Source organism: Octopus bimaculoides, chromosome 1 (assembly GCF_046866305.1).
Source record: "Octopus bimaculoides isolate indiv1 chromosome 1, ASM4686630v1, whole genome shotgun sequence".
NCBI lineage: Eukaryota > Metazoa > Mollusca > Cephalopoda > Octopoda > Octopodidae > Octopus > Octopus bimaculoides.
The window spans coordinates 64,846,531-64,859,492 of NC_142928.1; the positions used below are offsets into that span (position 1 = coordinate 64,846,531).

A 12,962-nucleotide genomic window follows, 5' to 3' on the forward strand; every position below is an offset into this window, starting at 1 on the left:
TTTGATTTTGTTGAGGTTGTTGCTGTCATTGTTTTTTTTTTTTTACTAGTGTGATTGCAGTGACTCCATTGCTACAGCTACAATTTGTTGCTAATGTGGCTGGAGCTTTGGTAATGATTTCTTCTCTTCCACCGGTAACTTCCATGGTGACAGCAGTGGTTCCACTGCTCCTGCGTAACATATGTTGATATATCATTGTTGCTGCTGCTGGTGTTACTGTTAGAAAGCAAAACACAGACTGATGAAGAAAAGGTAGTAGTAGTAGTAGTAGTAGTAGTAGTAGTAGTAGTAGTAGTAGTAGTAGTAGTAGAAGAAGAAGAAGAAGAAGAAGAAGAAGAAGAAGAAGAAGAAGAAGAAGAAGAAGAAGAAGAAGAAGAAGAAGAGTAGTAATAGCAACAACAACAAAATTAATTATAATCAGTTGATTTAATATTTATTGAAAGAACGATATATTATACATTATTACTTTCTGATATCTTGGATTGAAAGGTAAATTATTGAGAAATGGGGTTAGATAATAAAAATGATATATGAAAATATATAGAAACCACTTCAAGAAATTTAGAAAGAAAAAAATTAGAAACTACGATTTTCAAATGATATACAGTTGCTCTATTTTCATATATTTGTACGCATGCGAGTGCATATGTGTGTGTGTGTGAGTGAATGTGTGCGTGTGTGCTTGCATGTGGGCGTGAGTGCTCTTTTCCCATTCACAAGAAAGGTAGTTGTGCATTCATGAACACCGTCCTGCAGTGAGTACTGTGTAGGTTTGAACTCAGAACGTTAAAACAGTCTACTCTACAGTAGTGAAATGATCACCGATCTGATATATATATATATATATATATATATATATATATATATATATATATATATATAAATACACACAATAACAATTGCAGCGTGCAAGGTGTTTATAAGCCATTCAAAAACACACAAAAATTTTGTCCTGGTCTCAAAGCGACGAAAATATTTTGGCAAATTAAATTTAAATGTTGGAGTGAATCTAACGGTTTTTGTGTGTTTTTAAATGGCTTATAAACACCTTCCACGCTGCAATTGTTTTTGTTTCAGCACATAATTTCAGATCAGATCACTTGCTATGCAAATACATCTCTGTAATATGTGTATATATATATATATATATATATATATATATATATATATATATATATATATATAGGCTAACTTTGAAAATAAACACAATGTCTTTTGAGAATAGATTTGGAATTTGTTTCTACTATCTGGCCTTAGCTTGTTATGCAGGATTTCGTTTTAACGAGTGTCTTTACTGTTTAGCCTCTCCCCTGATATTACTCTCGGGCTATGGCGCCGAGCTGGCAAAATCATTAGCACGTCGGCCAAAATGCTTAACGGCATTTCGTCCGTCTCTACGTTCTGAGTTCAAATTCCGCCAAGTTCGATTTTGCTTTTCATCCTCTCAAGGTACCAGTCAAAGTACCAGTCAAACACTGGGGTCGATATCACTGACTAGTCATCTCCTCACAAATTTCAGTGCTTGTGCATATAGAAGAAAAAATATTACTCTCGGATAGGTCCATCCAAGTAAATAAGTAAAAATAAAAAATTTAAAGAAAAACCGGCAAAATAATTTTTCATCTCGCTGGTTGAGATGACAGGTATTTAAAGATAGGTATTTGACAGATATTTAAAGACGTTTCTGTTCCACAAGCTAGCATATATGCTCCAACCTGAAGTGAATAGTGTTTCCATAAATGTATTATCAACGCTACCACAGCGATCCAAATGTCAGTGGCAGATTTCAAAACGAATGCATTCATGCAATTCTGGGAATAGTTTTGGGACAAACTTTTGTAAAATTTGTCGTGATTGATTTCATAGGCACGAACATAATTTGCATATTATTTGACATTTCATAAAGCAGCTATCTACGTGTTCAAAAGTGCCATGTCAAGAAATCGCTTGAAGCTGTTTTCAGCAGAGGACCTGTCTAGACGAATAGTTCCATCTTGATAAGTAACACTGATGCAACTATTTCTAATTTCTTTTCAGTCTATTCCTAGACAGCTCGTATTAGTAAAGCCCTATTTCCATACTATGCTGAAACCCGTCGATGAAGTTCACCCCCTGATGTGACTTCAATTCAGAGAAAGCAGCTCACATAAAACTGCTCCTGTTGGAGTAAACAGAAGCCAAAACAGCCATGATTAACGCACTAACAGTCATTTTAGCCAGTTTTATTTCATTCTTGCCTGTTACTGCCATAATTACTACGATGTAGATTTTCGTTTTATTGTAACATAAGGGTGATAGCAGAATAGGCTTGGGTAGTGATAAAGGCTACTAGCAACTGGGGTGCATAATCCTACAGTTGTTTGAGATGCATTTGATGAAGAAGCAGCCAATGCGGATACCATGTGATTGACGTTCCAAGATTGACGTTTCAATTGACGTTCCAAGATCAAACCTGCACCGTAATGACTCGAGAGAGGGAGCTTGTCTTGTGACACATACACAACTAATAATCACACCAATAAGAAAGACAAAAATTATTAGTGCATTGCGGATAATTAATGATTCGCCTTCGCATATAAGTAGAGATGCAAGTAGAGATAGATGGAGAGATAGATAGAGATAGAGCGGTAGACATTGATAGTCAGACAGATAGAAATGTAGGTAACTAGGAAGGCTGAAATTTGTATTCTTTTCGAATTCTATTAATTGTATTTACAGTAAATAGTATTAGAAAAACAGAAATGAATGATTGTTGCTTAGTGAATGCGAATGTGACCATGGGTACGTGTGAATGTGTGAATTTAATGGTGAGAGTAATAGTGCTAGTATTAAAAGACATTAGCATTTCTTGAACGAAATATCAGTTCAGATTGCTGCCGTCACATAAATCTAACGTCGGTGGTTCATTTTAGCCAGTTTTTCTTCATTCTTGCCTGTTACTGCCACAATTACTACGATGTAGATTTTCGTTTTGTTGTGACATAAGGGTGATAGCGGAATAGGCTTGGGTAGTGATAAAGGCTACTAGCAACTGGGGTACATAATCCTGCAGTTGTCTGAGATGCATTTGATGAAGAAGCGGCCAATGCGGATACCATGTGATTCTGAGCAGAAGAGGGATTGGTTAACGCTATTGATGACGATTGCACTGCTGCCGCCGTAGCTGCTGCTGTGTGTGCTAAACCATAAAATCCACTGTAGATTGAATAGACAGATCGCTCTCCGTCGGAAGATGATGAAGTCGATGCTGCTGCTGCCGCCGCTGCTACTGCTGCTGCTGCTGCTGCCGACATGAGAGGAGAGCTTAACGGCCTCCAGAATGACCAGGCATTTGAAATCGCTGGTAGGAATCTGTGTTTATCGAAGAAGAATTGTTCATCTGTGAAGAGAAAAAAAAGAAATATTAAATATATACAAATGTATGTATATACGTATGTAGGTATGTATGTATGCATGTATGTATGTATGTATGTATGTATGTATGTATGCATTTATCTATGTATGTATTTATATTCCTTATTCTTTTATTTTTTTACTTGCGTCAGTCATTTTGACTGCGGCCATGCTCGAGCACCACCTTTAATCAAACAACTCGACCCAGAACTTCGTAAGCCTAGTACTTGTAAGATTAGTACTCGTAAGCCTGGTACTTTTTGTATCGGTCACTTTTGCCGAACCACTAGGTGACGAGGAAGTAAACACTCCAACATCGGTTGTCAAGTGATGGTAGGGGGGGGGGGGGGGCACTGGCACAAATAACAAACACACATACGTATGTATAAATATATATATACATATGTATATACGATGGGCTTCTTTCAGTTTCCGTCTACCAAATCTACTGACAAGGCTTTGGTCGGCCCGAGGCTATCCAAGAAGACACTTGCCCAAGGTGCTACGCAGTGGGACTGAATCTGGTGCCATGTAGTTGGGAAGCAAGCTTCTTACCACACAGCCATTCCTGCGCCTAAATATATATATATATATATATATATATATATATATATATATATATATATATATATATATATATATATATATATATACATATATATATATATGTATATATATATATATATATATACATATATATATATATATGTATATATATACATATATATATGCATATATATTTATTTTATATATATTTATATATATATATACCTATATACATATACATATATATATATACACACACACTCACACACACACACACACATATATAAACATACATATGTACACACACACTCACACAAACACACACACACGTATATATAATATATATACACATATACACACATATGTGTCTAAATTAGTTATAAAGATCCCTTAAAGCCCACGGCACATTAAGATGTAAGACGCCAGAAAATGGTTAGGTAGAAACACATATACCGATCGGTGAAATAAACAACATTCTAGACATTAAGCTGTCAGAATACCATAGATATGCAAGTACCAAATCCACTTTGTAACTATCGATCCGACTCACCAGTGGACCCTTGGTGTGACATACGTATAAAAAAGTAAACACGAAGGGGGTTTAAAATTTAAAGAACTGTTTCGGTAAAATTATATTTAATGTAGCCGTAAATGTTCACATCATAATATACAGACCACGATCATCAGATAAAATTTTAAGCAGTTGATCTGGGCACAGCCACCATATATTGGGCTGTGTGCATACGTGTGCGTGTGTATGTGTGCGTACGTGGGAGTTATACACAAACACATACATGTGATTAAACTAAAATTAAATAAAATTAAATATAAAGAAGACATGCGTATAGTGAGGAGAAACCTTGATATCTGTTAAAGTAAAGAAAGAGAACATTATTATGGATTTCACCGCCTTTCCAGAGGTGACCCACATGTATTAATTTTCTGTTATTATATGATAAAACCCGTAAAACAAAGTACATCTGCAGCTGCTCACCACACTGAGCGTGGAAAGTGATAAAGGCTACTAGCAACTGGGGGGGGGCATAATCCTGCAGTTGTTTGAGACGCATTTGATGAAGAGGCGGCCAATGCCTACTAACGCTTTACTTAAGAAAGTATCCCGGATCTAACACATGGAAGGCAGAAATAACTGGAAGAGTAAGTATAATGGGACTACCCGTTACAACTATGCAAACTGCAGCAATGCGTAATGTAGGGTCTTGTTCAAGGTCACATCACGTGCCAGTACGAAGGAAGATAACGAAAGTTTTCCGAAACTCTCCATCGTCTTGCTAACCACGACGGCGACAACAAAAAGTACATCGCTTATGATGATGATGATGATGATGATGATGATGATGATGATGATGATGACAAGGATGATGACAATGATGAGAAGGATAACTACAAGGAAGAGAGGAAGCGGAGTAGATGAAAATTGTAATGATGATGATGTAATGCAGCTATGATGACTGAGATTTGCATGATATTATTTCATTGATAACGTAATTTAGTAGTAGTAGTAGTAGTAGTAGTAGTAGTAGTAGTAGTAGTAGTAGTAGTAGTGGTGGTGGTGGTGGTGGTGGTGGTGGTGGTGGTGGTGTCGGTGGTGGTGGTGGTGGTGGTGGTGGTGTTCGTTGTGGTTTTTGGCGTTGATGTGACTATTGTGAGATTCGTGTTGACGGTAGTACGTGGTATGTTTGTAGTGGAATTGGAGGAGCTGCTAGTATCGGTGTTCGTGACATTGGTATTGCTGCTGCTGCTGCTGATGATGATAGTGGTAGCCATTGATCATCATGAAATTAGCAAGTAGAATGCATGGCCACACATACACAGTTACACACACACATACACAATTACACACACACACACACAGGCAAAATCTAGCCAACACAACACACATCAGACGACCAAACAACAGGAAAGACATTTTTTCGGGAAAATAACCTTGAAACATTAAATTAATTTGCAACTCCACCCGTTTAAGCCAAACGCAATCACAGGAGGACTGATACAATAACATACTCACATACATACATACATACATACATACATACATACAAACATCCATACATACATACATGCAAGCAAGCATACATACATATATGCATACGTACATGCAAATATGCATGCATACATGTATACATACACACACATACATACATACATACATACATACATACACACACGCACGCACACATACAGACATACATTCACACGTACATACATACACACATACATACATTCATACGTACATACATACATACATACATACATACGCACATACATAGATATATACATACATTCGTACGTACAAACGTACAGATATTCATACATACATTCATACGTACATACGCACCTACATAAGTACGTACATACATACATACACATGCACATATATAAATACACACACACAGACATACAGACAGACAAACAGTTAAAGAGAAAGTTTTAAAATAGACTGAGTCGCGTATGACACGTAGTGAAGGTGTTGTTAGTTTTTTATCTTCTCAATCTGCTCATGACTGTTAGAAATAATAGAAAATAGAGAAAATTCATACCTTGAGAATACCTAGACGCAGGAGTGACCGTGTGGTAAATAGTTTGCTTACCAGGCACATGCAATCCCTAAAAAAGTTACTCACCAGCGCCAAATTAACCACCAAAAATACAAACCCACTCGTCAAAAAGTGCAACGGCCCTAACTTCGAACTTGCATCTTCCTCTACAAATTTACATCAGGTCAAACTTTTACCACAAAAAAATCACGTCACCTGTGTTTTCCATGTGGAGGGTGTGGTGGAGACTATATAGGTCAAACTATTCTGATCTTGAGGGACAGACTAAAGGTACACAGGCAACAAATCCAGGACCCCACGAGCAGGAAAATTTCCTTAAGTAGACCGATGCCCTGCAATGGTTTGCAAACATAAGCTCAAAATACCAAATTTTCCCTCTCTGGCAATGCACCGGCAACACCTCAACCCAATTCCGTTTAAATAAGGAAAGTATGCTCATTAAAAAATATAAACCACAGCTGAATATCCTTTAGAAAGAAGGAAAAACGCTAAAGAGTAAAAGGAAAAGAGACCCAATTTCTCCACAAAAACAAAACCAGATATAACAGACATAATTAAAAAAAACTTTAGTAACAGTCTTCTACGCGGGTTTCGAAACCAGAACTCCAAATCACCATACAATAACACCATACAAACACCATTTGCTGAGGTCACCTAACTCTAGACCAATGAAATTTTACCTCTAATCAAAACCGAACTTCAGCAAATACAACAAAATGACCCATTAAGATAATCAAAGAGCTGGAACAGCTGATGACCGTTCCCCACCGGGAAGCCAACCAGACAGAACGAAAAACTTGACCAGCAGGAAAACAAGACGTCACCAATACTCTAACGAATCAAAAATCAGATCCGTGCACTGAAAAAATCATAAAGACACCGGATTCCAAAAAGCGCCGTTACTAGCGAAAATCCCCGCACTCGACGGAAAGAGAATCACAAAATCTGTAAACAAAACCATTTTTTTACTATCTTCATTTCTCCCTTCTTTTTCTCCCTCTTAACTCAGTATAACCGAAACTTCGATGATCCACATTTCTTATCGATCACTACTAACACTATTGAACATTGTGTATTTAAACAAGATTTTCCACATTTTTTATATTATTGAATGTTATGAACATTTAAACCATATTTCATATTATTGAAACTTGTAAGCATTCAAACTTTTAAACGTTTCTCTAGTACATAATTAAAATTTTTATCATTGGTAAACAAAAAAATATTGTTGATACTAGTTTGTTATATATGTAAATAAATTCATTTAAAAACAATTACAGGTTTTTCAAATTGTATATATATATATATGTGTGTGTGTGTGTGTGTGTGTATTTATATATATATATATATATATATATATATATATATATAACTATTATTTATAAACTTGTGGAGGCTCAATGGCCCAGTGATTATAGGATCGTGGTTTCGATTCCCAGACCGGGCGTTGTGAGTGTTTATTGAGCAAAAACACCTAATGCTCCACGAGGGGATGGTGGCAGGGGATGGTGGCAGGGGATGGTGGCGAACCCTGCTGTACTCTTTCACCACAACTTTCTCTCACTCTTTTTTCCTGTTTCTGTTGTACCTGTATTTCAAAGAACCAGCCTTGTCATACTGTGTCACGCTGAATATCCCCGAGAACTACGTTAAGGGTACACGTGTCTGTGGAATGCTCAGCCACTTACATGTTAATTTCACGAGCAGACTGTTCCGTTGATCGGATCAACTGGAACCCTCGACGTCGTAAGCGACGGAGTGCCAACAAAACAATTTATAACCTTATATAGAGCGGCAATCTGGCAGAATGGTCGGCAAGCCGGGCAAAAGGATTAGCGGCATTTCGACTGTCTTTATGTTCTGAGTTCAAATTCCTTCAGGGCTCGATAAATTAAGTACCAGTTGCGTATTAATCAATTGGCTCCCCCCCCCCCCCAGAATTTCAGGTCTCGTAATTGAAAGGATTAATATTAAGGCGGCGAGCTGGCAGAATCGTTAGTACGCCGGGCGAAATGCTCAGCGGTATTTCCTCCGTCTTTATGTTCAGAGTTCAAACTCCGCCGAGGTCGACTTTTCCTTTCAATCTTTCGGGGTCCATAAAGTAAGTACCAGTGGAACACTGAGGTAGATGTAATCGACTAGTCCACCTCCCCTACAAAATTTCAGGCCTTATACCTTTAGCAGTAAGGATTATTTATAACTTTATATAGAGCAGCAAGCTGACAAAATGTTTATCGGCATTTCGCCTGTCTTTGCATTCTGAGTTCGAATTCCGCAGAGTTCGACTTTTGTCTTTTATCGTTTCAGGGTTGATAAAGAAAGTATCATTTGAGGACTGAGGTCGATATATTTGAGGACTGAGATCGATGTAATTGATTTACCCGCGCCTTCAAAATTCCGGGTCTTATGCCAATAATAGACAGGATAATTCAAACCTTTATCTACTTCGAGGTGCATCATTTAAAAAATGCCATTAATATTATATTTTACGAAGTTTCCGAATATTTATGGCGTAAACAGTATACAATTCTCGCTAGTGAGGAAAAAAAAAGCTTCTAAAATTGATGAAGGAATTCGAAGGGTTGATTTTATAGAATTGCATGGCTGTCATATCTAAAGAAGATGTGGGATTAAGTCAATTGAGCAGCCTGCGACATCTTCCACCCAAATGGTTTTTACATCCTAAATATATATACACTCTGCTATTTATAGCTTTATCTACTTCGAGTTCCATCGATAAAAACGAAACACATTCACATTTACAGACAGTCAGACATACATACATAAAATCATAAAGTTAGAAATTATGAGAGGAAAATACATATTCATTAAACAACGTGACTTCCATTGGATTACGGTCGTCGTTTTGCAATCTTCGTCATATTGTAAGCATACTGAGCTTACTTACTGATGCAAACGTATACGTATTATTTCTTTCATACTGAAGTTAAAATTTGTTAAAGAACATAAAGAAACGGCCGTAACTCTATGGAAGTCACGTTGTTAAATGTATACCCGCCTTTTATAACTTCTCGCATTATGGTTTGATATTAATCGTCATGAAATTATTTCATTGATCAGATCTTCTGGATTTTCAGGTACAAGAGCACTTGTCATACACGTCTTTGTAATTGAATCCTCGTCTTATACATTTACATACATTTATATATATATATATATATATATATATATATATATATATGCATATATACACTCATATATGTACATGCCTATATATATGTATATATATATATATATATATATATATATATATATATATATATATATATATATATATGTATATATACATGCATATATGGGTACAGGACGTCAAAAAAAAAACGTGAACAAAAAGAGAAACGAGAACATAAAAAAACAAAACCATCGAAACGAACTTTTTTTCGAACAACGAAAGAAACAAATAGAGAAAGGAGACAGATAACATAAAGAACATTCCCTTCATCAGCTGTCCCCTTTTTTATCTACTCCGCATTTCGAAGATAGGAACAAGATGCGACTTCGTTAAAACAGTCCTTCCCACAAAGCAAATTAAATAAAATTTGGGATTTTGTGGAGGGTTAATGTGGTAATTCCCCCGGCGACAACTACCCCCAGGACAATTACCCCCTTGGTTTATTACCCCCTCTCCAATATATTAAGAAGTTTTAAATCATCTGTTTTCCTCAGAGGTAATTGACATGGGGGTGGGTATTGTCGATGGGGCGGTAAATGTTCTAGACTCGCATGTATGAATGCATGTATGTACGTATGTATGTAAAGATGTATGTACATGCGTCTGTCTGTGTACATATGTATATCTATTTGTATATATGTATAACTATTTTATTTGCTACCGACAATAACTGCACTTGCGCGGTGGATTTGAAAAATTATAATGTATAAGGATGGTACATGTGCTCTCTACTTGTTCCATAATTATGTTATCTAGCAGATAAACAGATTATTTTATTAGTTCATTAATGTCCGAAACCTAGGTAGAAGTGGTAACTATTGAAAATGCTTTTATTTTTCAACCCCTTCGAAACTTGCTCTTAACCGTGGTTTGGATTTTGACTGTTCTTTCTAGCATGTAAAGTGTCTTTTTAAGGGTCACCTCTTTTGTGTATAAATGTACACTAATTTTATTTGAAAAATATGTATATCTAAAGATAGATAGATAGATAGATAGATAGATGCGTGTTTGTATTTAAGTATATGCGTATGCATCAATATGTATGTATGCATATATGTTTAGAAAGGGAAAGGGCGAGGTAGAAAGAAAAGGGGTGCTGCTTGTAAGGGAGTAATCTTAATGTGAATATATTACACGTCTGTGTATGTCTGCGTTAACATAGCGCCTTACACGTTTTTTCCCTTAATGTTCTTTTGTCTGAATAGAGGCATTACTTGCAGTAAGGGAAGTGAATTGTTAAAAAATACCTTGGAAGATTATATGAGCCGTTTACGCATTGACTGGCGCCACCCGCATTAAAACCACAAGTTTCGTAATTAGGATCGTTTATATTATCATACAAAGACGATTCTTTTGCAACAACGGTTAAGAACTAAATTGTAATTCTTTGGTATTATGAGTTCAAATCGCAACTGTGTCAGCAAGCGTTATTGTTTATTTGATATTTTTGTCGGAAGATTATCAGATAAAATGCTTTGCAGTATTAATTTACGCTTTTTTTTTTGTTCTAAGTTCAAATCCTGCCGTAGTTGACTTTATTTCCATTTTCTCGGTATCAATAAACTTTAGTACCAGTTTAGAACCGGTGTCGATTTAATCGACTATACTTCTTATATTTCTGAATTTGCGCCAATCTAAGAAATCATTTAGGGTGGTATATTAAGAGAGCATTAGGACGTGAAAGTGAAGAATAAAAGCCTTACGGTAGTTCTTCTTGTTTCTCTGCGTTTTGAATTTAAATCCCACAGAGATCAGTTTGCTTCTCTTCCTTTTTGGGCCGATAAAGTAAAGTATAAATCAAGTAACGCTGTCGTTTTAATCGATTAACTCTTGTTACTCAAACTTGCCGGGTTTTTGCATACGATAGAAACAATTGTTATTTTCAATCAACAGAGCATCAGTATTCGTGATATGTTTTTCCTTTTCTTTTTCTTACACGCTATGTTTAAATATTGTGAGAGGTGATATTGCATTTCTTTTATCTAGGGTTGATAAATTTAATACCCATCAAGTACTAGGGCTAACTTAATCAGCATCCTTAATAATATTCATGTTTAAAAGAACGAAGTCTAGAAATACATAGTTAAATTTGTAAAGCAACGTTTCATTCTGGATTTTGAAGTTTTCAGTCCAGATCGAACTAGGTTCTGCATTTCTTGCGATAATAGCAGTAGTTGTTGTGAAGTGTAGTTGTCCGTTAGAATGCTTTGCGGCAGTCGTAACGGTTCTCTGCGTTCTGAAGGCAACTTTGCCTTTCATCCGTCCGGGGTCTGTAGAGAAACTACTAGACTAGTGCTGGTGCAGTCCTCTCTTTATCCAACTGCTACTTCTTGAATGATCCAGTAAGTCAAAGCTGGAAGAACGAGAGAATGTTTATGGTTGTTCGAGATTGCATGGGTGCCTAAAGCAATTGGCGAAAGCAAAGTATATGCTTCATGTTGCAAAGTCATCGACTCCGAGTGACGGCTATAGGAGGTGTTGTTGTTGCTATTGGTGATGGTGAATTTCTGGAGTCCACGATTAGTCAGGGTTGCCCATATCACTGTAGCTGTAAACGCAGATATAGATGAGGACATTTGTTGAACATTTTAATCTGCCGTCTCTCTTTTCTTCCGCACCGACGGCTACTGAGAGAGAGGCCACTGACATGGACCGATGTACCTTCGCACCAATATCGCCGCAACAGTTACTGCTTCAAACTAAAAGACACAAAATTTAATGACGCACAAAAGGATAAAATGGTAAGTTTGTATGGGCGAGATATAAAACTTAGTACATAGAACATCAAAACAAATATTGCCTCCAGGTAACATAAATCGTTAACACACTGAGCGATATTTCGTCCGTCTTTACGTTCTAAGTTCAAACGCCACTGAGGTTGGCTTTGCCTTTTATGCATTCGTAGTTGAGAAATAAATGCTAGTTAAAAACTGGGTTCGACATTATGAACAATCCCTTACTCAAGAATTCCAGATCTTGTGCTTATAATAGAAGAGGTTCGATACCATGCCCTTGAAAGCCGAAAATCTGTCGCCTTCGGTGTTGGTTTTTGTTGATGTCAATACCAGTATTTACATCGCATACGAATAAATAGAAGGTACACACACGTACACGCACACAGACACACGCACGTACACACACGAATACACACGCGCGCGCTCACACATATGAGTAAAACTGATCTTGTACGCTTTTGACGAAATAGTCTTATTTTTCATTTTGTTGTCGCTATTACTGGTTCAGCAAGCATT

General features: G+C 36.7%; 1 protein-coding gene across 1 annotated transcript in view; it reads right to left on the reverse strand.

The window, feature by feature from the left end:
- Window positions 1–408: 408 nt before the first annotated feature.
- Window positions 409–12,962, reverse strand: part of LOC106871832 (uncharacterized) — a 200,873-nt gene continuing 188,319 nt past the window's right edge. The window contains exon 7 of the mRNA XM_052967211.2: window positions 409–3,379. Coding sequence (XP_052823171.1) covers window positions 2,952–3,379 — 428 coding nt within the window. The 3' untranslated portion in view covers window positions 409–2,951. The remainder of the gene's footprint in view (window positions 3,380–12,962) is intronic.